General features: G+C 37.8%; 4 protein-coding genes across 9 annotated transcripts in view; 1 reads left to right on the top strand and 3 right to left on the bottom strand.

Moving 5' to 3' along the window:
* Positions 1-27,130, top strand: part of pdm3 (POU-domain protein pdm3) — a 104,326-nt gene that overhangs the window by 56,499 nt on the left and 20,697 nt on the right. The window lies entirely within an intron of this gene.
* LOC108617006 (uncharacterized) lies at positions 124-2,765 on the bottom strand. The gene has a single exon (XM_089471344.1). The coding sequence runs from the start codon at positions 2,763-2,765 to the stop codon at positions 1,827-1,829; it is 939 nt and encodes a 312-aa protein (XP_089327470.1). The 3' UTR covers positions 124-1,826.
* On the bottom strand, positions 3,152-4,980 carry LOC108617000 (uncharacterized). The gene has a single exon (XM_089471343.1). The coding sequence runs from the start codon at positions 4,860-4,862 to the stop codon at positions 3,366-3,368; it is 1,497 nt and encodes a 498-aa protein (XP_089327469.1). The 5' UTR covers positions 4,863-4,980; the 3' UTR covers positions 3,152-3,365.
* LOC108617007 (uncharacterized) lies at positions 5,386-6,384 on the bottom strand. The gene has a single exon (XM_018012615.2). It carries the CDS (start codon positions 6,205-6,207, stop codon positions 5,461-5,463), a length of 747 nt encoding a protein of 248 aa, XP_017868104.1. The 5' UTR covers positions 6,208-6,384; the 3' UTR covers positions 5,386-5,460.

Raw genomic sequence — 27,130 nt, 5'->3', positions numbered from 1 at the left:
CATATTTTTGTGAATTTCTCAGATACTTGAGCCATAATCTCATATATAGCCTTGCCATATACAAGGCAAAATATATCAGTAGACACACATCTGCAATGCAGATAAATACAACTCAAGCCACGATTTGTTATTAATGTTGTATTTTAAACTATAAAGAAAATGTAGTGAAAGAAACCAAAATAATCTCAACTATACTGTCGACATGATATCAATTACGGAAACATTAAAAATAATATGCAGTGGTGGACTTGGGGACGCGTTGGCAGCGGAAGCATTCGTTTATGGGGGTTTTCTTGAATTGGGGCTTCGGCCTTTTGGCTGTTATGGGCTGTTTGTACTCCTTCAGGGGCTTGGACTTCTTGCGCGCTGGTGTGTGTCGAAGCGGAACGTATGGCTGTATGTATTGCTTGACTTTCAGGTCCTCAAAGTCCGTCCAAGTGCGACTGTAGCAGCGATCCTTCAGGCGCATCGGCTTGTAGTGGATCAGATCTAAACGATCTCCGAGTGACGGCTTCGATCGATACTCTGACTCCGTATTGTCCGGATCGATACCCGCATCGTCTGCTACATCATTGGCCAGTTCATCGTCTCTGCGTGCCAACCAGGTGTCAGAGATAGGGCCCGAATTAAGCGAACGTGGGCGATAAAACTGCTGATCGTATCTACAGTGCCGACTCGAGTTGACCGTCGTCTCCGACTGGCGGGCCTGCTTCCGCAGCTCCCAGCAGCTATTATCAAAAAGCGTCGAATTGGCAGCCAGATGAAGGCTCCGCTTACCTAATTTCAAAAGTTCATTCAATTGCTTAAACGTTTGCATTTTCGCTTTTTGAATTTTGACAACGAAAAAATTTGAATTACTCGTTTTATCTAGAAATTTGATGAAGTGTGAAAGTGTGTGGCTCGGTCAATTTTTATTTCAATGAATGAAACCCAATTCGAAAACGACAAAGCAAGCTAAGGTTACTCTGTTTTAAAATTGCATCGATATCGATTAATATCGACATCAATATACATGTATCAAACTATCGATTGCTCCTAATATTTTTGCAACTTTGTTTTTCATTTATTTATTTGTATATATTTTATATTCTTCAATATATTATTTATCGAGCTTCAGGCAGTCGCATTCGCTTGGCGACTTTGGCGGAATTTTGTTCTTTTTGCACTCGGAAAAGCTGGGATAGGGAGCGCGCTTCTTCTTGCAGTCCTTGGGCTTGGGCGTGCGCTTGCAAGACGATTTGCCGCTGCCTTTCGAGTCACACTTCGGTGTCTCCTTGCCACAAGAGGCATCCTTGCTGCACAGCCGGCGAGTCAGCGTGGCCAGCCACAAAATGTGCCGACTGGCGGGAAATACCTGATTTTGTAGCATTTTTTTTTTTGGGAAAATTTTGAGATTTTTTTTTTTTTTTTTCGAAAGAGAAAAAAATGCGAATGACAGCAGGTCGAACTTTGAGAATCAAGAAGCCTACTCTATTAGTCACGGGGATGAGAAAAGGTTTCTCTTTATTATTAATTATGAATAAATGCGGTTGTTGTACTTATAACTATCTATATATATTTTTTCGGTAATTCAGAAATAATTTAAATTAAATTAAAAAAATAATAATAATTGCGCTTCTCAAGCTATTTCACTCTGTACTTTCCTCTGCGGTCATAACCAAAAACTCAGCCAGTTATCAAATTATTCGCACCTCTCTACTCGTCATAGGCCGTACAGTCTCGATAATGTCTTAAGCGCCAGCTCCAATTGTTCCAATTGCTCCAATGTGATAGCTGTGCTAGTCAGCTCCTCTCTCTCGTTCTCTCTCACTCTTGTTGGGTCAGTCTTAAGCTTCTCCGCATAGCTTATGCGGTGTCAATCCTCGAGCGACGCGCCGCCGCAGTATAGCCCATGCATCGCAGGTGAAGACTTTGTTCAGGCAGCCACACTCCACTGGGGGCAAGGGTATGGCCGGATCCCTAATGCATTCGGAATAGCTGGGATAAGGCGTCTTGCGCTTTTCGCAGTTACCCAGGGAGGGAAAGGCCGCCTTGCACTTGGGCGGCCTGCGACCAGTCTTGCAGCACACAGACTTGATATAGACACACGCACTCTTGGCTTTATCAAGGGTTTCTGGGGGCTTTTGGGGCGTGCCGCCGGTCATGGCTCCACGCGGGCGGCGCTCGATTTTGGGGCGCTTCATTTTCTCATAGAGGCAAACTTTCTTCGGTTTGATCAGCAGGCGAGGACACTCGTTCCACGTTACCTGATACTTGCGCTTCAGTTTGTCGGATACGGAATAGTATTTCATATCGTAGCGCAGATCCATGGCGCAAGAATCCTGGCCACAGCCCTCGATCGTCCACATTGAAACTAAAGGTGGCTGTTTCGCTGCCGGCTTGGGAACGTACGGCTCAGTGGGTTTCTGGCCACATGTGTATTCATTTAATACCAAACCACATTTCGACTCTTGAGGCTTCTCTTCACACTTATCATCTGAATAATGACGAAATGACTGATTCGCCAATTGGCAGTAGGCCAATCGAGCTACATTGGCGGATTTTCCCACTCCACATCTCTTGGTAAGTGACAGCATTTCAAAAATCGCAACACAAAATCTCTGAGTGGTACCGAAAATTTCCTCAACAAATTTGAATTTAAATAAAAAAAAAAAAAAATATATAGTCCAAAATTTAAATTTATTAAAAGCCGAAAGGTTCGGAGCAGCAAGCGCCGTAGCTATGACTGTTCGCATCGAAAGCCAAATGCTTTGAAATATATTCATGCAAGGGCTTCTACGATTGCGGTAAATCGATATAGAGTAGAAGTGACATAGTCCAATAAAAAGATATGCCCAATCATTAATGTTTTTTTATTTGAACATAAATAAAAGCTAACTATTTTGATTTTTAATTCAAATTAAAAACCTGGAAATGGATAAGTTATGTCTGAGAAATTTCATGCTCAAAGCAAATGCAGATGGATAGACGAAACTTTCTTATCGATAATATTCGTTTTTATATATTGACTATTTTATATGATGTATGATAGACGAAAATGGCGGCCGAGCATAAATTTGTAAAAAAAAGACTGAAAGGCTTAGTAAATATGAAAAATATTCTTCGATATAATTCGATATAATTTCTAGTAAAGTCTTTTAAAAGCAAAAAATTTGTTTTTAATCTGTGGCGTTTATTTTTTATTTTATATTTATTTTTATTTTTTATATCGTAAACACAGAAAAGTTAGCAATGGCTTTTTTGTCTTATTCATCGTTTAGCACTACCAATTCTTCTTTGTTACACTCATCTTATCCATATATCCTTATGTTGCATGTAAAACGGTCTCTGGTCCTGTTTTGATTAAATTTCCATCCTTTTCAGTTCTACTGTTGATTCTCTTTTCGTTGATCACTACTGAAGATTTCCTCAGGCTTTGTCAGTTCAGCGACCTCGGGGCTTTCTTTTAAAAAGGCTTGTGATATTTTGCCTATAGGCTTTTCTTCCCTCTGTTTTCTGTTGGTGATCTCTTCAGCCATATCGAAGGATTTCTGTTGTATTTGATCTGTACTCAAGATTTCGTCATCCTGATGAAAATATTCCTCTTCCTTCTGCTTTCTACTGATGATCTCGTCATGCTGGAAAGGTTTTTCTTCCCTCTGTTTTCTACTACTGATCTCTTCGGTGATATCGAAGGTCTGCTGTTCCATTTCTTCTGTACTTAAGATCTCGTCGTCTTGAAGAAAAGACTTTTCTTCCTTCTGTTTCCTGCTGATGATCTCATCAACCTGGAAAGGTTTTTCTTCCCTCTGTTTTCTACTGGTGATTTCCTCGGCCATATCGAAGGGCTGCTCCTCAATTTCTTCTGTACTCAAGATCTCATCGTCTTCCTTCCGTCTCCTGCTGACGATCTCATCATCCTGGAAAGGTTTTTCTTCCCTCTGTTTTCTACTGGTGATTTCTTCGGCCATATCGAAGGGCTGCTCCTCAATTTCTTCTGTACTCAAGATCTCATCGTCTTCCTTCTGTTTCATGTTGGTGATCTCATCTTGAATAGGCTTTTCTTCTCTCTGTTTTCTACTAGTGATCTCTTCAGCCATATCGGAGGTTTGCTGTTCCATTTCTTCGGTACTCAAGATCTCGTAATCCTGAATAAGGGACATTTCTTCGATCTGTTTTCCGTAGATCTGTTCGTCACTCAAACCCACAAGACTCTCTTCATTTTCTTGTCCCCATTCGATTTCCCCACTCACTTCGATTGGCTTTTCGTCTTTTTCATGTTCGCAGATCGCTTCAACCTCACTGATTTGATTTTCGTCCTTTTGTTTTTCGTAGAAAACATGTTCAATCATGACTATAGGCTTTTCTTTTTTTTCTTCGATGCCCTGCTCCATCTTTTGATCCCCGCTGATAGGCTCAGGCACCTCATCGACAGAGGCTTCCTCCTCTTCTGTGGAGATGACCTCCGCGCTTGGACTAACAAACTCAGGCCGCCGGACTGGAAGAAATATTTCTCCGCTTATGAAGATGAGCTTTTCTTGATTATTATTTTTTGATGGTATGTATGGACTCAGAGCGCTGGGCTTCTCATCCGATTGCTTTCGACCGAAACTATTCCCATCGTTGTCTGTTGAGCTCGTCGTCTTGTGTCTTCTGTCGTCGAGCTTTTGCAAGACTAGACGAAGCGTGGTTTTATCCTCCAGCGGCCGGCTGATATGGTTTACATTCTGAATGTTTTTGACTGCGCTCTTCTGCTTCAGTAGCAATCCGTGGTAGCTGTCACCCACTGATCCCAGCAGCGAGAATCTTGAGGTAGTGGAGAAACGCCGACCTACTTGGACTATGGCTCCAACGCCCCTCGCCATAGACTGCATGCCAGACATTTTCCCCCAAGGATAAACAAAAAGATGGGAAATAAAAATAAAATAAAAACTGGAATTTGATGTTATTGCCAGTCGAAAGTTGTTTTCATTGTGTCGAAAAGATGCCACACACCCAACACAATCGGAATGTCGCACGAGAATTTCCCATGGCCTGCCATGATTAGAAAACAAAAATTCTGCTTACGAAATAAATCATTTACAGATTGGACTTTTTTATACGAGTGAACGAACCAAGTGAGTCTCTGACCTAGCAATCAATTTTATCCTCAATTCACTGGGACAGAAATAACTTTAATCATTACAACTTAAGATTAAACATTTGATTAATCACATTGCAGGATTTTACATGAAATGAGTCCAGTTAACATTTTACGGCCGTCCTAACTAAATTTCATTAGAGCAACCAAGACCTCTTTTGTTTAATCTACTGATCTATTTGATCGTCAATTAATTCACCGAGGCACGAGTCCTCGAAGTCAACGTTTGTTGAATCACAAGTAATTTTATTAAAAATCAAAAGTGCTACACAGTTATAAATCAATTTATTTATTTCACGGTCGTCTTTTAAAAGATATTCAACCAAAATGCCTTTATGCAATCAAGGCTTCCTTTCGCAGGGATTCATGCTGATGTTTCCGGTTTCGAGGCGTCTATTCAAAATTCTGTTTAGCTCGCATTGGGGTATCTCGGCTAGGCAGGTGCATTCGGTCCTGCGCTTCTTGCGCAGCTTGGGTCGCGCACACTCCGAGAAGGCCGGATACGGCGCCTTCACTTTCACGCAATCTGAGGGGAAGCGGACCCGATGGCATCTGGGTGGAATCCGAGCTGGGCCGCAGCGTGGCAATTTGATCCTAGGACATCCCAGCTCAGCAGGCGTCGCTTTTTTGCACGGCGGTGGCTCGCAGGCCGTGGCCGGCCTCTCACTTTTATCACGGCGGTTAACGGGTGCCCGTTTAATCTTTTCAAAGCAGCAAATTTTCTTCGGCATGATCGCCACTGGCGGACACTCCGACCAGGTGACTTGGTACTTGCGCTTGTTTTTGTCCGACTCCTTGTACAAACACACATCGAAGGGGGGAAACGAATCGGCGCATGGGTCAGGACAGCATTCTTGGCTAAACTCAATAAGGTTATAAAAGGGAAAGGTTTGACGTATTGTCTTCGCATCTCGTGGCTTAGGATGGGTATCTTCACACTTTCCGCTCTGATCCTGTGACTTCTTGCTCTTGTTCATGCAAGTAGGAGTAGGATTGTGCTTCTTCGAAAAGCTCTGACGTACAACAATATTACGTGCTGGTCCTAGCAGGCAACGAGCTCCCTTAGAAGTCTGTTTCCATAACGACATATTTACTGGATGTTTTTTAGTCAACAAAATAAATACGGGGAATTTTGAAAATTTTTCCAAGAAACCAAAACGGAAAAATTAATAATAAAATTTCTCTGTCGCCGTCGCTGCTGAAAGGAGACTGACGAATTTCAAATCTGAATCCGGATTCAAAGCATCAAACCTAATGACTAACACTTCGTCGCCTACATTTTGGAAATACAATATTCATATGCATAAAATGAGAGCTGAATGTTTGTATACCCATTAAAAATTGAAGACCAGGGTATAATGGTTTGTGGAAATGCGAGTAACTAACAGAAGTAGCCATGGCAGATCCCACCCAGGCGACAAGCTGGGTTAGTTGTCTTCAATGGCAACAATTGAAAGTTCTGGGAATTTTCGGAAATTGATTAATTTTCTATAGAGTGTACAGCTAATATGCTGAAAATTTCACTGATATCCATTTTGTAACTCAAAAGTTGTTAAGCGAAACACGTGGTCAACTTATTAAGTATATATTTATATAGATTTTCTTTATGTACATATCTTAAAATTTTCGAATACCCGTAGTACATGCAGCCGCTATCGCTGTGACAGTTGTTCTATCCGTCTGTCGTCTCTGGCTACTTATCGATGTAAATGCAAAGCAATAGCAGAGCAAGAAAAAGAGCAGTAAAATCTCGCTCATCTCGCATGCAAAACATCTGTGGAGTTCCTGCTGCGCATGTGCAAATGCAAACAAAACAAAAAGAAAGAATACATAAAAATGCTCTAGTCGGGTGTACACGACGAGTGAATACCTCAAAGACAGCAGCAAGCTAATGTGAATCAAGCAGCAGGCATACCCCATCTGCATAGAGAAGGAAAAGAGAGAGAGAGAGAGATGGAGAGAACTGCGTGCCATATTAAATTCACTTTATAGCAAATTACCAATGCAGATATACTCACACAAATCAGTTATACTCAACATCTATCAGCATATGTGTAGATCGTATATATATGAATATAGTATACCTATATATATATATATATATGCATGCAGGCCGCATTTATTTGAGTTTGATGTACGAGCGCGTCTACCAAATGCATGTGCATAATCAAGCGAGAGACAATCGAAATGAGTGGAATCACATTTAAGCAGCTGCCAAAAGGCAAAGCTCGACTTCAACATAATTGATGGATGGATGGATGGATGGAACGATGGCTGGCTTGCTGGCTGGCTGGCTGGCTTGGCTGCCCTCGCTGGCTATACGACAAGACGTTCTCTCAGCATCTCAGCCTCTCCGTATATACATATTTCTTTCGCCTACCTGCCTAAATAATGATGTCGCATTATTTATGCCGCTCTTGATTTGCATAGGCATAGTGGGTCGTAGCTCTAGTTGCGCTGCCTGGGCTCAGGCAAAAGGCAGAGGCAAAGGCAAAAGCGAAGTCAATGCTTTCTTTAATAAATGTTTAATTTATAATTGATTTTCTCTACGCTCCACATTCATATGCACGTAAGCACATGGACAGAGCGCCTTGGTCTTAGCTAAGCTCCACAACTTCTGCTCAGGCCAGAGGGCGACTGGAACCGCAAAAGGATTTTGCCCGCGCACGAAAACACTTAATTAATTCGCATAGACAGACAGGATGTGTACGGACAGGGGGCTGGTGGGACGGGGGAGACATGGCAAACCGAGGACATGGCCCACCCAGCTGGTCAGACAACCACACAAACACACACACGCACACACACACATTCACATAATTGAAATAATTAGAAATTAGAATGGAAAATGTATGCAAACCAAGTTGACGATTACAACGCCCTAGAAATGCGACTCCCACCCACGCCCGGGCCACGTATTCGGCCTAACGAAGCATATTTAAAGTTTAGCTACGTCCTAACTACTACTACTACTACTACTATATGATTGTATGTGTGTATCAGTGTGTGTATATATAGGTATTTATATAGGCTTTGGCCCTTTGAGCAAGCTGGCAGTTGAGGCCCAGTCGCCATGCAGCTAAGCAGTTTCGCCTTACATTGTATCAATGGCAATTAGAGATGGGCTTTGGGCTTATGATAATCGATTACTCGATTCGTTTAAGAAGTATAATAAAATTAAAATTAAAATTTGTTTGAAAATTTATTTAAATATTAAATACACCTTCAGTCAAAGCGTTATGTGCATCAAGTCAAGATGCATAGCCGATTATAGGATTTTTGCATATTTATTTAACATCTGATTTTTACATATTTTTCTTAAATTTAAATATAGCAAACACATCTAGTATATAGCAATGCATAGAAAAATTTTCAGATGTATTGTCGTTTAATTCCAAATAATGGCTGCCTAGGGAATAATAAATAAATATATCTATATATATAAAAGAGAGTTGTGTAAAAGTGTCCAAGCACTTATAACTCGAGATCTGCTGGACCAATTTTCATGGTATTTTATTTGTTGGATTTGTCTCCGCAACGAGTTTAGTATAGGGTCTTAAAAATACTGAAAAAATTTGCCGAATACTTGAAAAACGCGGTTTTTTCCCCAAATGTTCAAATTTTTTTTATACCCAGTAGGCTTGGTAACAGTGACAGTTTTGACAATAGTGTAGAAGTAAATAAACAAATGTAGTCAGTCAGTCTACGGCACAGCCTCGAGCAGGCCAGACTATTCAACAAAAAAAAAAAAAGACTATTCAACAAAAAAAAATTTTTTTCCTAATCAAAAAGAAAAATATTTCAAATCAAAAATCTGCAAAAATTAAAAAAAAAAATCAAAAGATTAAAACCTGACTGTTCAAAAAATAAATAAAAAATTTAAAATTCGAAATTCAAAAAAAAAAAAAAAAAGTTAATTATTAAAAAGTGTATTTTTGGCTTTTTATATTTTTGGACTTTTAAACATTCTAAATATTTCAAATCAAAAATCTGAAAAAATTAAAAAAAAAATCAAAAGATTAAAACCTGACTAATCAAAAATAAATAAAAAATTAAAAATTCGAAATTTAAAAAAAAAAGTTAATTATTAAAAAGTGTATTTTTGGCTTTTTATATTTTTGGACTTTTACAAAAGCTAAATATCTCGAAAGTTCAGGTATTTGTTTGTCTCAAACATAAATTTGTGTAAATTATTTATATTTATATTTCTCGATTGATTTATATTATTTCAAATCAAAAATCTGCAAAAATTAAAAAAAAAAAAAAAATCAAAAGATTAAAACCTGACTGTTCAAAAAATAAATAAAAAATTTAAAATTCGAAATTCAAAAAAAAAAAAAAAAAAAAGTTAATTATTAAAAAGTGTATTTTTGGCTTTTTATATTTTTGGACTTTTAAACATTCTAAATATTTCAAATCAAAAATCTGAAAAAATTAAAAAAAAAAAAAAAATCAAAAGATTAAAACCTGACTAATCAAAAATAAATAAAAAATTAAAAATTCGAAATTTAAAAAAAAAGTTAATTATTAAAAAGTGTATTTTTGGCTTTTTATATTTTTGGACTTTTACAAAAGCTAAATATCTCGAAAGTTCAGGTATTTGTTTGTCTCAAACATAAATTTGTGTAAATTATTTATATTTATATTTCTCGATTGATTTATATGGTTTTGTGCGAGGGCAGTATTACTATTAATAAAAATGCCGCGTCCTAGAAGATCTAATCTTTCCCGGCGGACCCATAATGCAATTAGGCATCGGAATATCGCGAGTCAATTATCTGACGAAGAGCGAGAAATCGCCCGAGAAAGGCTCCGCGTTAGTACCCAGCAAAGAAGGGCCTTAATTCGTGCTTTTCAAAGAGAGGCAGCCCGTGAAATGGCAATAAGAAATGGTTCAAGGATTGATTTGAATCGAGCAGCGTTTCGATATGATTGCACCATTGATTACAGCTTGAATCGTTTAGTTTGCATTGGTCCAATGGACGTTGTTTGCCAGCATTGTGGCGCATTGAAGTTTGCTGGTGAAACGCCCGGTTTGTGCTGCCTTAGTGGTAAAGTGACATTGCCATTAGTGGTCTCGCCACCAGAGCCATTGCGTTCCCTGCTTTATGGCGAAACACTAGAATCACGACATTTTCTAACGAGCACTCAAAAATACAATGCCTGTTTTCAAATGACTTCATTTGGGGCGAAAATTATTGGTAACGGATATAATCCGACATTTAAGGTAATTTACGTTAAAAATGTTATTTTCTATGACTGTCAAAATAAAAAAAAAAATAAAATAAAAAAAAATTTTGGAATAATGTAGTTTGTTAGATTTATGTAAAAAGTGTTTGTAAATCTAACTATAACTATGGCTTTGAATTTAAAGATTCAAGGCCAGATTTGCCATCGCATTGGATCATTGCAACCTATTGAAGATGCACATCAAAAATTCTTGCAAATATACTTCATGGGCAATATGGAAGAACAACATGACCGGCGTCAAGAAATGAACACAGCTATGAAAAGAGCAATTCTCCAAGATTTGCATGCTTAGAAATTTAAACCAACCAAAACTGTGCAATGGAACGCGTTTGGTGATAAGAAAACTGATGAGCAATGTGATTCACGCGTCGATACTCAAAGGAAAATTTAAAGATGAGGAAGTTCTTATTCCTAGGATTCCGATGATCTCAAAAGATATGCCCTTTGAATTTATTTGAATTCTCGCTTCGTCTTCGCCATGACGATCAACAAGTCACAGGGCCAATCTTTGACTATTTGTGGCCTCAATCTAGAAAATGTGTGTTTTTCTCATGGTCAATTGAACGTGGCAAGCTCACGTGTTGGCAAACCATCCGCATTATTTGTTCTTGCACCTGACCAAAAAACGAAGAATGTCCTTTACAAGGCGCTTGAATGAAAATCCGATTAATAAATTAATCAGAGTGTATCCCAACCTGAACAACATAGCTTTCAACAATTTTTTACCTAGAAATAATATAGAGGGCAATGCAACGTTTGCCGGGCCAGCTAGTAAAATAATAAAATAAAATAAATAAAACAAATAAAATAAATAAAATTAATAATATAAATAAAATAAATAAAATACATAAAATAAATGAAATAAATAAAATGAAAAAAAAAAAAAATAAATAAATAAATAAAATATATAAATAAATAAATAAAAAATTTAAATTAAATGCATTTATGCTATATTTTTGAAAATATGGAAACATGTAACGAAAATTAATTAAACCAAATGAGTTGTTAAATAAAAGTATCATATTGATCTACAGATTCCACACTTTATTATATTACTAAGAAATAATAATAAAAATAATAATAATAAGTAATAACATTTAAATAATTTAAAAACAACAAAAATATACTAATTAAAAAATATATTATACATAAACGTATATATTATTTATTTTATTTTATTTTATTTTATTTTGTTGGGCATTGTTTTAATTTAAGAATTTTCTTTAATTAATGGAATAATTAATACAATTTAATCAAATAATGATTCACTTTGCTGTAGATGAAGGCAAAAAGTTTTCTCGTCTTTAACGCAATGCAAATATCATATTCTTAATTACCGATGCTACTTATATGTAAACCGATAGTTTTGACATGTATACTCTCATTATCATATGACATTATACTCACCTATTATTCTCAACAGTATGACTAGCTCAATTCATTGGCAACATTGCGCCATTAGTTCACTTTGTCCGCTATAATTGCGCAATTAATTGAAAATTCACTCCTTGCGATAAATCTACCCTGCTCAAGCGAATCAGCATATTCGATAACAAAGGGGCGCTTCCACTGCCATTTGCTGTAAGCCAAAAGCAGGACATCGTTAAGGACTACAAAATGACGTGGGGATACATTTGCTGCTAATATCCGTTTACGTCTTCAGTTGGAAGAAAATTACAATATTTCGTGTGAGATAGTTTGCCTGACTACATCCACAACCACGCCCACCCACACCACAGAAACATATTGAACATATATACATATATACTTAATTTATATACACAGCTGTATATAAAAGAGGCAAGGAGAGGGAGCAAGAGCGGGAGTGGCAGAGGGAGAGCTACTTTTGTATCTAATTTAAATTTCACAATTTGGTGAGGCAAGAAAAACGCCAAGCGAAAAATGAGCCGGGCCCTCAGCTTAAGCTAATTTTCTCGAGTTGCGTGGTTGCCGCAGCAGTGGGCTGGACGGCTGGGGGGGCGGGGGAGCTCTATGCGGGCATAGTTTGGGCCCTGTGCCGGATTAAAGCCCAGCAAGTGGACACAGACAAGAGGCTAGCAGGAGCAAAAGGAGGCTTTCAGCTTTGGGCCGTTGCTGTTGCTGTTGCCGTTTGCCTAGCTGCTTAGCCAAATTATATTATGACTTGTTTAAAATTCAAATTTGAAAACACTAAAATCATGTTTTCGATGTCTGGCCGCCGTCGTCGTCCTGCTCGGCTCGGCGGATAGTTTTGGGCAAGGGTTTAAGCAGCGCTCGCCCAAGGGTGCAGCAGAGGGGTGGGTCTGGCATCTTTAGCTGTGTCTGTGTGTCTGTCTGTGTGTTGTCCTAGCCGACTCAAGGCAATGTCCCTTGCTTGTATGTATATGTGTGTGCTTATTATATGTAGCCTAAACATCGCCTCCACTAGCCACATAAATTTTACATAGAACTGTTTAAAACTCTCCTTGTGTGTGTGTGTGTGGGTGTGTGTGTTTGCCATTTGCTTCTAGACTATTTTAATGATTTCATTAGTTGAGCTGGCTGGCAATTTAATAAGGACATTTAAATGGATAAAATTGATTTTCCAATAAATCTGCATAGCAAATTGAATATCGCTCTATAATATATATACTTTCCGCTGTGCGAGGTGTGTAAATGTGCATTTAGTTTATTATTTATTATATTGTATCTACACACACACAGACACACACACACACTTATATGGAAAATCAATGGCAGCTAGCTGTCCTAACCATTTTCGTAGCCAAGTCAATTAGGCTCATTTGGCTGGCAGACACAAAGTTTTGCGGCCGAAACTATTGCACCTGCATAGGAAACTTGAAATTATACTCGCACATATCCTTTGCCTATCCTTACAATCTAATTAACTGTCATTGTGTTAAAAAGACGCCAAACTGGCAACCAAAACTCGCTGCCAGCCAAAGGCATCCCCTCCTCCTCCGCCAGCTCTGAACAATGACAGAGCCGTAACTGGCAGCCCGTAGCCCTTCGTCCGTCTTCCTTGGCTGCTTGCGTGTCAGTCCTGAGCCGCGCCGCGTTGCAAGCAAACGCCCCCCTCTCCACCCCCCCCTGGAGCGCGTCACGTCATTTGAGGCGCTAATACTAATGCGTTGGCAATAACTAGGGCTACACAATTCCAATTCCACATGCAAGGGCAGTTCTATGGTGCTCCGTGCTGCTCCGTGGTGCCCCACGTGCCGTCAGCCTTCGGAAACTAATCAATAGCGCAAAAATTTTACGTTTAATTAAAAATGTCTGCGTGTGTAAACCGGGCAGGTGGCAGCGCCTCAAGACAGCGACTGTCTTGTGACTATGCAAAATGCCAAAGCCCAAGCCGGGATGTCGGCGGAGTCGGTGCTAGTTAGCCAGTGCCGTAGGGCACGTGGCATTAACCGAACTGTCAGAATGATAATTGCATTGCATAATGCATAATTACGCCTAACGGCGGGAGGGGGTGGGGGAGGGCAAACAAGGCCACAAAGTTTCACTCAATCAACTTGCAGCTAGACTTAATTATAGAATGCATTATTAAATATGTAGAAAGGATACAAGAATTTTTCATATAATTTCATTATTAGTTATTATATATATTTGTGGATTTTCAGTCTAGTTAGGCTCAATTATAAAATACATTAATAAATAAATATATGAAGTATAATTAAATATGTAAAAAAAAAAAAAAAAAAAAATGACAACCAAATTTATATTGGAATATATTATAAATTAATAAAATAATATAAATAAAAAATAAATAAAATAAAATATATCTTTATATAAATTGCAATTTTAAACGAGTGTGTATAATCAGTAGACGGAATCATATATTGCATTATTAACGTAAAATGTATAACATGTTCATATACGTTATACGAAAAAAATAATTTAATTTATGTTGCTTATCAATAATAAAATATTTAAAAAATTAATTATATTATTATTTTAAAAATTATTTATTAAAAAAATTAAATTAATTATTAACAAAAAAGTTAATTATTAAAAAATTTACAAATTCAGATTTTAGACGGTTGCATATACATGGTCATTAGATTTAATTATATATTGCTTTAAAATATTAAAAAAAAATTATTTAAAATTGATAACATTTCCATATACTGATTAACAGAGTTATTTAAAATTTTAAGAATAATAAAAAATTGTTAAATGTAGAGATAGAAATTTAAAACTGCTATAAATAAACATTGGAAATATTCCATTTTTGAATATATATAAAGGATAAATAAATGTTAATATTATATCACTTAATATAATGCATTCTAACATAACTTTTATTTTTTCTTTATTATTAAGACTTAATATTTGAATGTTTATTTAAAAGCATTAATACCAATACAAAATATAATAAATAGAAACAGGTATTTATTTTCTAATATCAAGAGAGAACATTTTCGAAATTATTGCAAATAATCATTAGAAATGCGTCTGCTGCTGCTGCTGCCTTGGGCAACAAAGACGAGTCCGAATGATGCCGAATGTAATTACAAATCCTTATATATACACACACATGCATATCTAATAATATGTATCTGTGAGTGTGTGTGTGTAACTGCGGCTGCATTTGGTCTGCTGTAGAAAATGAAGACATTTGGGTTGCGGTTTGAGTTTGAGCCTCGTCGGCTATAGATTTTCTTAGGCAAGCCAATACACACACACACTCACACACACACTCACACACACACACACACACATAGACACTTTACCTTCTCACTATTATATAATGCACAGTACATATGTACAAATGTATATATGTACATTTACCTGTATGCTTTTGCCACTGCCCTCCCCCTCTTCTCCTCCCTCTCTTCATCCACCTCGTCAGCCTGATTCGCCAGCCCGCTGGCCATGCGGAGGCATCAATATAAACTGCCTTCAACATTTAATTAGTGTGTTTTCGCATACATAGAAACTGGTTGGTCATGTATACAACGTGGACTATGCAAATGTCGACGCGCACAACTGTACATGCGCACACACACACCAGCATACACACATGCTCATATGCTGGTCGCATGCAGAAGACATTGACGTTCAGTTGGTTATGCAAATTCCATGCCAACACCTTTTCGGCCAAAGACCAAGACAAACTTAAGTGGGTGTGCGGCTGTATAACATGCACACACACACTTGCACATACATATGTAGACATGCATACATGCGCATAAGCTTAGACATACACGCACACACCAACACAATTGCCTTTTATAATTAATTTTACAGTTAAGTGTATTTCAAGAAAGTTAAATTTACGTAAATTCGAAAATTTTGAAAGGCCATTGCCTTGGCCAAATCCTGCAGCTCACCAGGCAGAGTGGTAGAGTGGGAGAGAGAGAGAGAGAGAAGGGAAGACAGTTGTCTAAGAGTGTGGCTAGGTGTGTGTGTGTATGTGTTGGACAAGGCATAATGCCAGGGCGAGACATCGCTGTGGTTTGTGTCTGAGACATTTGACTGCTTTTTGGGTTTAGTCCGTCGCAGACTAGAGCCGAATTTTATTGAAATTGCCTCGGGTAAGGGTTAAGAGCTTAGACTGCCCAGGGTTGGGCGCGAGCAGGAGTGTGTGTGTGTGTGTGTGTGTGTCTGGGGGGGGGGGGGGTAGCCACTAGCCGCCTAGGCAACACTTACATAATGCAATCTAATTATGTTTGCCGGCTAAACAAGTGTGTGAGTGTGTGTGTGTGTGTGTGTGTGTCCAACTATCGTGTCTGTCACTGCAAACCAAAATGGCGTCTAGAATCTTAACATGCTTACATTTAAGTTGTTTCCAACTTCTTAAGTGTGGGGACAGCTTGCTTAAGTTGTTTTTAATTTATGGAAATCAAATTTTGATGGCTAAAAACTTTTATTTTTTGCCAAATAAAATAGTGTAGGGGGCCTTAATAAAACAGCTGCTAAAGTATTTGCCACTTAAAGGAACTAAAAATTATCTAATGAAAATATAAGATTTTATTTAAATAAATATTTTTACATTCGGTTGAAATAAAAAACAGAAATAAAAAAATATATATAACAAATAAGACAGACAAAAAAATTAATAAGGATCAAATTAATAAATTAATAATAGATGTGGTATTTATTATTAATCAACTCATTTGAATTATTTAAATTATTTATTCATTTATTTTTTTAATTTATTATTGACTGTAAATAAAAAAATTTATTTAAATGATTCAAATAAATAGATTAATAATAAACGCATTTAGTCCATACAAAAAAAAAAAAAAAAAAAAAAAAAAAAAAAAAAAAACAAATAATATAAAAAAAAATACAATTAATTGATTATTAATAAAAACATGTAGTCGATATTTAATAAGACAAACAAATAAATTAAGAAAAATCACATTAATATGTTAATAATAAACGCATTTAGTCAATCATTATTGAGGTGTACTTAATGAATTGCTAAAGAGGGATCACCTATAAATAAATACAAATAAAAATTAAATATAAATTAAATCAAATTTGCCATATAAAATATAAAAGATTAGAAAAAAAAGTATAGATAAATAAAAATAAAGTTTTATTATGATATCCTTTGCGGGTATATTTATTTAAATACTTCGCCAAGGCAAGTTCTCAAATTGCTTTCAAATTTTGCAATTCTTTGTGCATAATTTTCATATGCTACCTCAGAGTGTCTTAGTCTGTGTAACTAATGACGCCAACGCCTTAGTTAAAGTATTGATCAATAAAATGCAACAAACACGATAAACTAACAAGACATGAAAATCCCAAATACAAAGGCAAATACACATATACACATACACACATTTATGCAGACTAGCTGGCAGTCAACAGCAAATGCAGTTAGATGGACACACACACACAAACACACACATGCACACTGACATCTATGTCTTGTCATTGGAGTGCAGAGCCGAAGCATTTAACCAACCGAAAATATTTGGAATTCATGACAAATGCATAAGATTTCAACAATGGAACAGAACTGAATGTGATGTCGAGGGCAGCACGTAGACACGTAACCCTAAACAGTTAAGTGCAATAAATGCACGACTGTATGTGTGTCTCCCTCTCTGTGTATGTGTGTGTGTGTGCTCACGTAGACACTGCTATAAACACAATCACAATCAAATAAATTACAAAGCATTTAATAATTCATTCAAAAAATGGCCACAAGTACATGGCTAGCAAATGGCAGAGCCCCAAAGAACTCAAACTCTGTCTCGAAAGCTTGATAATTTGAAAAATCAACAAGATATACACAGACATCTATATATATACAAATGCATATGTATAAATGTATCTATGTGTGCGTGTGTCTGTGTGTGGGCATGTGTATATTCATAACTGTAAATGCATTTTGACCACATTGCCTGGGTTTGGTTTTTAGGTTCTGTTGCATACTTGAGAGCTACGGCTGCTTGGCTCGTCCGTCTTCGAATTGTCTTTATCCACTTGTCTACCCGAGCTCACACCCACACACACACACACATAATCACATATAACTATAACTATATCTATCTCGCTCTCAGCTGCTCTCTCTCTCGCTTACTCTCATGCTGCCAGCATGCCAATGCACTCAATTAGAAGACTTTTGTCAATGTGTCTCACAAAAGTTTTGCCATGGTGCTATCTCTTTTCCACTCGCACCGACACTCTCACACACGCTTGCTTTGTTATTTTGATGTTGTGTGTTAAATTTCGCAGCCATTTTTGTTATTTTGCATTTTTAGTTTAAATATTTGATGCCTTGCATATTGATTGGTGCTCTGTGCAACGTGGCGCATGAGTAATAAATTTATACACACACACACACACACACATATATAGATCTATACCTGCAGATATTTGAAATACATATATAAATTTATTTTATATATATAAATATGTGCTTATAGCATATACTTGTGTATATAGACAAAGGCTTCTATTTAATATATATGTATATATATACATATATATATCATATATTTTGCTACATATTAAAAGCTGAGGATAGCAGATTATTTATATATTAGGAGCAGCTTTTCTATTCGATAAAAGATAAATATAAAGTTGGCGAAAATTTATTAGACAGCTCAAAAAGTACAATAAATACATATAAATAAAAAAAAGATAACAACAATTTATGCATTTCTTTATGAGTTCTTAGATAAAAGGTTGCTTCAGTTCAACTTTAGTTGAGTGAGAATTCTATGCGAATTGTATGTGCAATGCTGAAACATTTAATAATATTTTTAATTCACTGTTCGTTTATTGTGCTTATATACGATTTTTAAAATTTTTAAATGATGTAGTCGTGAATATGTATATAAAACTTATATATATAAAAAAAAAAAAAAAATATTTTTCGAACATATATATAATATTTTCTACAGACAAGTGTTCAATTTAAAAAAGTTTTTTCTTTGATTTATTGGCTGTACATAAATCTCTGCTAAGAACCCTGCAATGTTTCATAAATTCTTAATGTTCGCTCGCAGCTTAAAGCACTGCTCGGGCCATAAACTCAAGTTAGCTGTGCTAATTACAAACAGAGGCCGTTCAGACAATGTCTTTTGTTCTTTGGCCGAAGAGCTAACCGTAATTTCACGTGCACTCACCGTCAACGGGCGGTCAATGGACACGCAGAGCAGCTGCAGCTGCAGTTGCATCCAGCTGCCAGTCAGTCGTCGTAGACGCCGAACCCAAAAGCCACAGCAGCAGGAGCACCAGCAGAAGCACCAGCAGCAGCAGCAGCAGCAGTAGCACTAATCAAGAAATCCAAAAAGCATAGCATATTTTCGGGCTGATTATATTTGCAGTGGGCGGCAGGTGGCGTGACACCTGCACAGAGACGGCGACGGGAACGGGCGGCCATGATTTCCAGGGGGGACGGTGTCGGGTGGCCATTCACATTGTCGGGCTTAAGTTGCGCCTAAGCGTTGCCGACAGTCGGCCAGTCGGCCCTAATGTATGCAACAAATCTCGCCGAAGCAACGCATTTTGTAGCCATTTAAGCTACTTGCATAAATGTAGCTGCAGCCGACTGCCTCCTGCCTCCTGCCGCCCGCCTCCTGCTGCCGCCTGCCGGCTGGCAACCCCCATCACAAGAAAATGCGCAGACCCACTGAGCTGAGCTCCAAGGTGGGCGACTCCGAAAACAAAGCGAGGTGTGAGCCCTTTTCTGGATGGGTAATGAGTGCTTCACTGTGGCTTTGACCGAGCGACGGGCCAAGGGCTGGGCGGGACGGAGCTGGGCTGGGCTGGGCTTGTCCAATGCTGCAGCTCCTGCCGCTCGACGTTAGCAAATGAATCTCATTTGCATTTAAATTAGGAATGAAGCTCGATTTGTTGTTGTTGTTGTTGTTGTTGTTATTGTTGTTGCTGCAACTCCTCTAACGTTACATGGGTCTAGGTCTGGTTCTAGGTTCTGGACGTTGGGGGCGATTTTTAATGAAGACAGCGCAGCTACTTAGGCGCCCATGCATGCATGCATGTCGCCACCTATCGCGCTCCTTGTTTTTCCCCAACTACCAGTCCCTCTCCCTCTCTCTCTCGCTCTCTCTCTCTCGCACACACTCTCACACTGTGTTTGCATTGGAAATCTGGTTATAGAACTTTCCTACTTAGTTGAGCTGCGTTGGGCAGCTCATGGCTTTTCGGACAAGTTGCTCGATTGCATGCGAACTAATGGCCAACAGTTTGGGACAAATATGCTGGCAAATAACGCAGACAGCAGCCGGACGGTGGGAGGGGAGGTGGGGGAAACTCAACTAAATGGGCGACGTTATGGCAAATATGTTAATAACCTTTTGCGAGCGTGTGGGCGCTGGGGGCGGCTCGACAAAATTTTAATTAGAAATGTTACATGAGGCGCACGTTTCGGGGCTATCCATATGCTGGTCAGTTATGGCCATGCTTAGACAACATTAAGGTTAAATGTGCACTTCGAATGCCTAAACAGACGGAGCAGAGCTATGTATGACCCAGCATAGCTCATATTACGATCAAAAACAGAACAGCTATTACACTAGAACATTGTTAATTAAGCTCAAATAAAAAGAGGCTTGTGAGTCTCTACTTTACATGCGGCCAGCTTCTATTTTTATAGTTCTGCAACAGCTTAAAATTATTTAAGCATATGATAAATCTATTGAAAATTGTTGAAGCTTGCAACTTGAGTTCAGTTTCAATCTTGAGAAAATTTGAATAATATTTATTAATTTGAATATCACATAATCATTTAATAATTTTATAATAAATAATAAACTTAAATCATTTTATAATAAATGGAAATCAAAATCACCAATTTGTAATTATAAAGTACTCAACTGAATTATAATTAAAAGAATTAAAAATACTATATTGTTGTTTTTAATATTTATGACCTTGATGAAGAGATGAGATGAAGAATTTTTAAATCTAAAATAAAATCAACCTTTTAAAAAAATAAAAATAAAAAATATGTATATGAAAGAAAATAAATATATAAATAAATAAATAAAATAATGAATAATTAAATATATTTTTTATTTTTTATAATTTTATTTACTCTATAGTATTTTTTTTTTTAATAAATATTTGCAGAATTATCCTGCTAGTTTTTAGCCAATCTTAATATTTATATAAGCTAATTAAATATATTTCTTAGGCAATGTATGAAAAGTACATGATGTAGCATACGAATACAGATTCTATAGCATATTATATAATGTTTATTAAAGCCATACGAGGTACTCCAACAACCCCTTTGTGAGTATGAAAGACTTATAGCATCCTGGTACCTTGGGTAAAATTTAAGGTAATCTTGATAGATTTTTAGTCAAGCTGCTGTCGAAAGTGGAGACGCCCAAGCCTTCTCCTAGCTCTAACAGAGTTTTGCCTACAGTGCCAAGTACCACAGATCCCAGCCAGTTATCTGTTCATACATCTGCTTATATAAATATATATGTATAATATTATTTCTTAAGCTGATTTTTGTCCAGTTTATGGATTTCTCTCTTCAATCCTCAACTATCAGATATCAAAGCTGAAAATTAATTAATATATCATAAATACTTATTATACTTATATTCGAGTTGCATGTAAAATCAACTAATATATGCCCCTTTTCTCTGCCCATAACTTGAATCTGCATTCCAATGTCATTCAATACAATCTATTATCTATTCCAAACGAGTAAAGGTTAAATGAAATGATAAATTTATACATTAAGCCGCAATAAGTCAGCTTTGTCAAGAATTATTGTAATCTAAATGTTCGCCCTTCACATAAGCCAGCCACAGTTACTGAAGTCGCTCGGTCGGTCGTTGAGGCTTATCATTAGATCGCTCAAATGAGTCCACAATTCACAGTGGCTCGTGGGCCGCTTCTTGGCTTTAATCAGCTAATCGCTAATGCAAAATTAAAACAAACTAATGCAGAGCAGCTTGTGGCGCACCTGCGCGGCTGGAGCTCTGTGTGAGAGAGAGAGAGAGAGAAAAAGAGGGAGAGAGTGGCTAATATTGTGTTCCGCACCATTGGCTCACCACTGCCAAATGCAATGAATGCAGCTATTCATTTATGTCAACGATAATGACATTTTACATTGGGTGTGTGCCGTCCACGACGACGACGACGTCCAGCTGGAAACAATTGCAATTCATGTGGTAGGCTCTCTCTATGTCAGTGGGAGGTGTGGTCCTCCATTTTTTCTTTTTTTTTTTTTTTTGTGTGTGTGCTGCGCCCGGCTGCCATAGACGAGTGTCAGTTGTAATTGAAAAATAGGAATATTAAGTTTAGAGCGTTATAGCGTTATGGCGTCAAGCCACTCGAAGAGCAGCCCAGAGCGCTGAGGGACGGACCAAAGTGTAACAAGCTCTGATGTAGCCTGTGAGACATGCTGCAGCAATGCAGCGCAAAGTAATTAGATTTGAGTCTATAGAAAAACAATTCTATTAAGGATTGGTCTCAGAGTGCATTCAATAGGCATTAGGAGATATCTTATATGATATTTATTTTTTAAATTTTAATTTAAGCTAGGCATTAGTATTTTTGCAGATTTCTTAAGCTTCTATAACTTAGCTTAGGTCAACTTTTATTTTATTTATTTTTTTATTATATATTTAAAACAGAAGTTAATATTTAATATAACATAGAATAACTTAATTCAATTTTTTTTTTTTTTTTTTTTTTTTTTTTTTTTAAATTTTTATTATACGTTTATTTAGTTATCCTTCTAGGAAACTTAATCTAAGCAGAAACTAATTAAGATATTTGCACACTAAAAGCTTTGTAAATTTCAACATAGGATGCATAACTAAGAGGAAGAAATATATAATTTTATATATATATATTATATATATAATTTTTTGGGAGTAGAAAATATAAACATTCCTTGGACTCCACATAGAGTTATTTCCTTTCAAGTCTCCAGTGAATATTCAGAATTTGCTTGTACCATAGCACATTAAGGTGTTACGTTTTCGAATTGCGACTAGTGTCCTTATGCACTTCATTCGGCAGGCTGAGGCATTTCAGGCCAAGCTAATGGCCAATTGCTGGATATACACATGAAATGTCAGGGGCTGGAGCTGGAGCTGGGTATGGCTGGAATGGTCGTTGAGCCCGTCGCACAATGGATGGACAATAAAATGGGTGTGTTGCTCTACGGCTAAAACAAAAATGTTTCTGCAGTTGTCATTGTGCTGCTCTATGGGCAGGGGTAGGCCCCAGGGCAAGGGAGAGGGCTGGGCGAAACGGGACCAATCAGCAGCAGGCACACAGGCGCTACTTTTTCGTTTTCTTGATGAAAACGCAGCGACGGCAGCGAATGAGAAGTGCAGAGAAAAGCGTTCACCAACACAGACAGCGAGACTCTCGCAGGCACTGCCCATAGCTCATGCGAGTGTGGCCCAAAAAGAAGGCAACAGTTGCATAAAAATGCAAAGCTTTTGTGTTTTCTCAACGGGCGCCTAAAATAAAAACTGCAGCAGGAATGACAACAGCAACAAGATCAACCAAAAATTTCAATAAACAACAAGAAGCAAGAGAAATGCGACAGACAAACAGCAAGGCTAACGGGAGGAAGGGGCGGCTGGTGGGGCAGTCGGTGGTCATTGCTAAAAAGTATACAAAAATTGCGTACGAAAAAAATTGTTAAAAATAGCAGAAACAGAAGCCGAAACAGGAACTGAAAACAGAAAAAGAATCAGCGGCAGACAGCGAGCAGAAGCCGAAGCAGGAGACTGGAGGTAAATGCATTTCGCAAGGGGTGGAGGCTGGTCATAAGTGCACGAGGGGGCGGGGCGGCCAACAGAAGTCGTGAGAGGGGGCAGAGTGGAAAGGGGAGCGTTAGCAACAAACAAAAAATGTTGGCGGCTGCTAAAGGTGACAAAGCAACAGCCAAGTGACGCAGTTGCTGGAAATCGTCATGGAAAAGGGTTGAGAGAGATAAGCGTAAGCTGCAGTTGACTATATTGAATGTACAAAAGACATCAAATACAAGCTGCGTATAGGGAGTGGACGAAGCTATAGGTAGAGCTGCATGAGTCCCAGTTAGTGGCGGCAGGCGGTGCTGCCATCGATGGTTCCAAAGGTCCACTGTTGATGGAAAACCCAGTTTAATGGATCCTTTCTATCTGTTATAAAAAAAGGAATAGAGAAAACCTTAGAAAAAGGCATGATTAAATTTTTGTATGTATTTAATATATAATAAAAATATTCCATTTAACATAACATGATCATAATAGTAAATATGATATAATATATGTATATTACTATATTATAAGAAATTTCAATGATCCATCGATACTCTTGATGGTGGAAATAATAGATGACATTAAAATCTTAATGTAGAATGCTAGCAGATTTTTAAATCAGAAAGGAAGGAAGAGAAAGAGAGAGAGTGAGTTAGAGGGTGTGTGAGAGACTGCGTGAGAGAAAGAGAGAGCGAGTGAGTGAATGGGATACAGGGAGAGAGAAAGAAAGAGAGTTTTACTTTAGTGTTTCATATAAGCTACAATTAAACCTTTAAAAATTCTCATATTATAATAATTTTTATTTAAATATATCGAATTAGTTAAACAAATATTTTAAAAATTTTATTAAAATATATACATTTTTATTTTAAATTATAAAACTTTTAATAATTTACAGTTTTTTTTATTAATTTCTGAAATGTAATTGGGAAGTATTATTTATAAAGTTTATTGCGTAAGAAGAGGCAAGAATTTTCACTTGTTTAATAAATTCTTAAAGGCGACAACAAAGATAATTCATCTTATATTTGATATTATATTATATATATATGTAAATATTATTAATACTTTAGCTTGACAAACAAAGAAAAAAAAAAAAAAACAAGAATTTTCATTTATTAATGAATTCTGAGAGTTTACAACAAAGAATGATATCAGCAATAGTCGACTTAAGTATGGGATAGTTTCAAAGAGCAACGGCTGACACGCTGCGTATACGCAATATGAGCTAAGCAATCAAAGGCTTTTGCAAGAGGCACTCACCGAGAGCCAATCAATATTTCTAAGCCTCTGCTGGCTTATTGTCTTTTATGCGCACTCTGAGCTCTCCACTTTTGTTTTTTCCTATACGTACGTATCCTCGCTCTGGCACCAATTCCAATTAAAAATTTGATGTAAATGAGCAGCTGAGTCAAACGTAGCGATGCCCCAGGGGGCTGCAACGTGGCAATAAATGCCGCGACAGACGCCCGAAATGTGAGAGGCGAGTGGACTGTGGAGGCAGCACAACTGACCACTCAAAGCAGCAATCGAGAGAGAGAGAGAGGGAGAGAGAGAGAGAGAGCGTGTAACTTTTACTTTTATTTTGGGCCGCAAAAAAGAAATGTGCCGCCAAAAGTGAAAATCAAGCAAAAGTTTGGCATATGAAACGCACGAGGGCGTTGCCAATGCAGGGGCTTGGGTGCAGGGGGCTAGCTGGGGAGTGGGCAGCGTGGGGTGTGTGGAGATAATAGCATTTGTTTGACCAGCGTCGAGCATCGAGCATCGAGAGGGGCCCAAGAATAACTGCGGCTGACCAGCGACCAAGCAGTCAGAAAGTTGTAGCAGGCAAACGCGGCGCTCAGGCCAAGCAGAGTGAGAAAGAGCAAGAGAGAGAGAGAAAGGTAAACAGCAAGAAAGAATACGAAAAAAAGAAGTGAAAAGAGAAAAAAATTAAATGATGCGGCGCATAAAAAAATGCCCGGCAAAAATAGTAGGAAGCGAACGAAAAAAAAAAAGGAAGAAATTGGGTTTGCGCCTGGGGTTGGGACACGCTGCCTGGCCTGGACAATACTTGGCCTTCATTGTTGTCAAGCAGCAGCAGCAGCAGGAGCAGGAGCAGGAGCAGCAGCCACCCAGCGGCACACACACAATTTGCAGGCTGCGTGGGGTTGATTGAGTGGCGCGCCCATTGATGTCGTTGCTGCCCGTCGCATTTGATGGGCCCACGGAGCGACGGAGGGGGAGGAAGGGTCTGACAGGCCAGGCCAGGCCTGCCTCTGCCTGCCTGCCAGCCTGCTCACACTCTTTAGTTGAGAATTCTGCCGCCAGTTGGCGCTGTGTTTTGTTCCATTTTTATGCGCTCTGCTCTGCACTCGCTCCACACTTTGGCTCCGTTATTTTTTACACATTTTTGTTTTGGTTTTTGTGTTTCGCTGTTGTTTTGCACGCTTTTTTGTTTTCGTTTGGCCATTCGCCATGCGACTGTCAGCTGCGACGGCTGCCCAGTCCCATGGCCTACCTATATATCACACGCACACAACCATATACATGTGTGTGTAAGTGTGTGTGTGTGTGTGTGTTCGGCTGTATATAGAGAGCCGGTCAAATGCTCGTGAAAATTGCAATGTCTGCAGCTTGCAGCTTTTGTTTGTTGTTGCCTGATTGGACTGCGGGGCGGGAGGAGTGGCAGCAGCACTGACAGTGGGCAGCGACTCTGCGACTCTGTTGTGCTCGCATTTGGTTTCGGCTGCAACTGAAGCTTACATTTTTATTCACACTGTGTGTCGAGGAAATTGTGCAAGAAATCGCTCGGCTATTGCAAATGGCGGCTCACATTTTGTTTCGCATTTTTGTTGCGTCTGTTTTGTCTGCTTTATTATTGACGTTTTTGCTTTCTTTATTTCTGTGTCAAATTTTTTCGCTGCTGGCGCAGTTCATTGCATTTGGTCAGTGCACAGCGCGCGGGTCACTCCAATTGTTTAGGAGTTAATCGGGCGAACCGGGCCTGACTGAATGCAGTCTGTATGAAACAGGCGCATTATTTATAGACTGAATGGATAAAATATGCAAAATCTAGAAATGAATTTGTGCTAGAATATTTTAAAGTATATATGATAATGTTGATGATACCTTACACTTTCTGCTGAATAATGGATCTATGTTTTATTATTATTATTATTATTTTATTTTAATTTTTGTTATACCCTTAAATATTTTTCAAGCATATAATGTTTGATTAGATACTTAAGGAACAGGGAAAAAGAGAAAGAGACATGTACAGAGACATATACATATATCTTACCTATATTATCAATTATACATAAGTATTTATATTATATTATACCTTGATCTAATTGGAATTCGACTCAGTAAGGTAGCCAAATAATATATTGGGAGAGTAGGATTTATCACATATATTTATAGCTATTTAAAATATAAAATAAACAAATAAATCAATGCACTAATAAATAAACACCCCACAGAAAATCAATGATTAAAATATTAAATATATTTAAACGCATATAAAATATATACAGAATAAATAAATATATGTGTATAAAATATATAATTTTTAATAAAGTAT

The sequence above is a fragment of the Drosophila arizonae genome, chromosome 5 (genome assembly GCF_054131065.1).
Source record: "Drosophila arizonae isolate 15081-1271.41 chromosome 5, UAZ_ARI_1.0, whole genome shotgun sequence".
NCBI classification, from domain to species: Eukaryota; Metazoa; Arthropoda; class Insecta; order Diptera; family Drosophilidae; genus Drosophila; species Drosophila arizonae.
The sequence above is the reverse complement of the archived record's forward strand: the minus strand, read 5'-3'. Positions and strand labels throughout refer to the sequence as shown.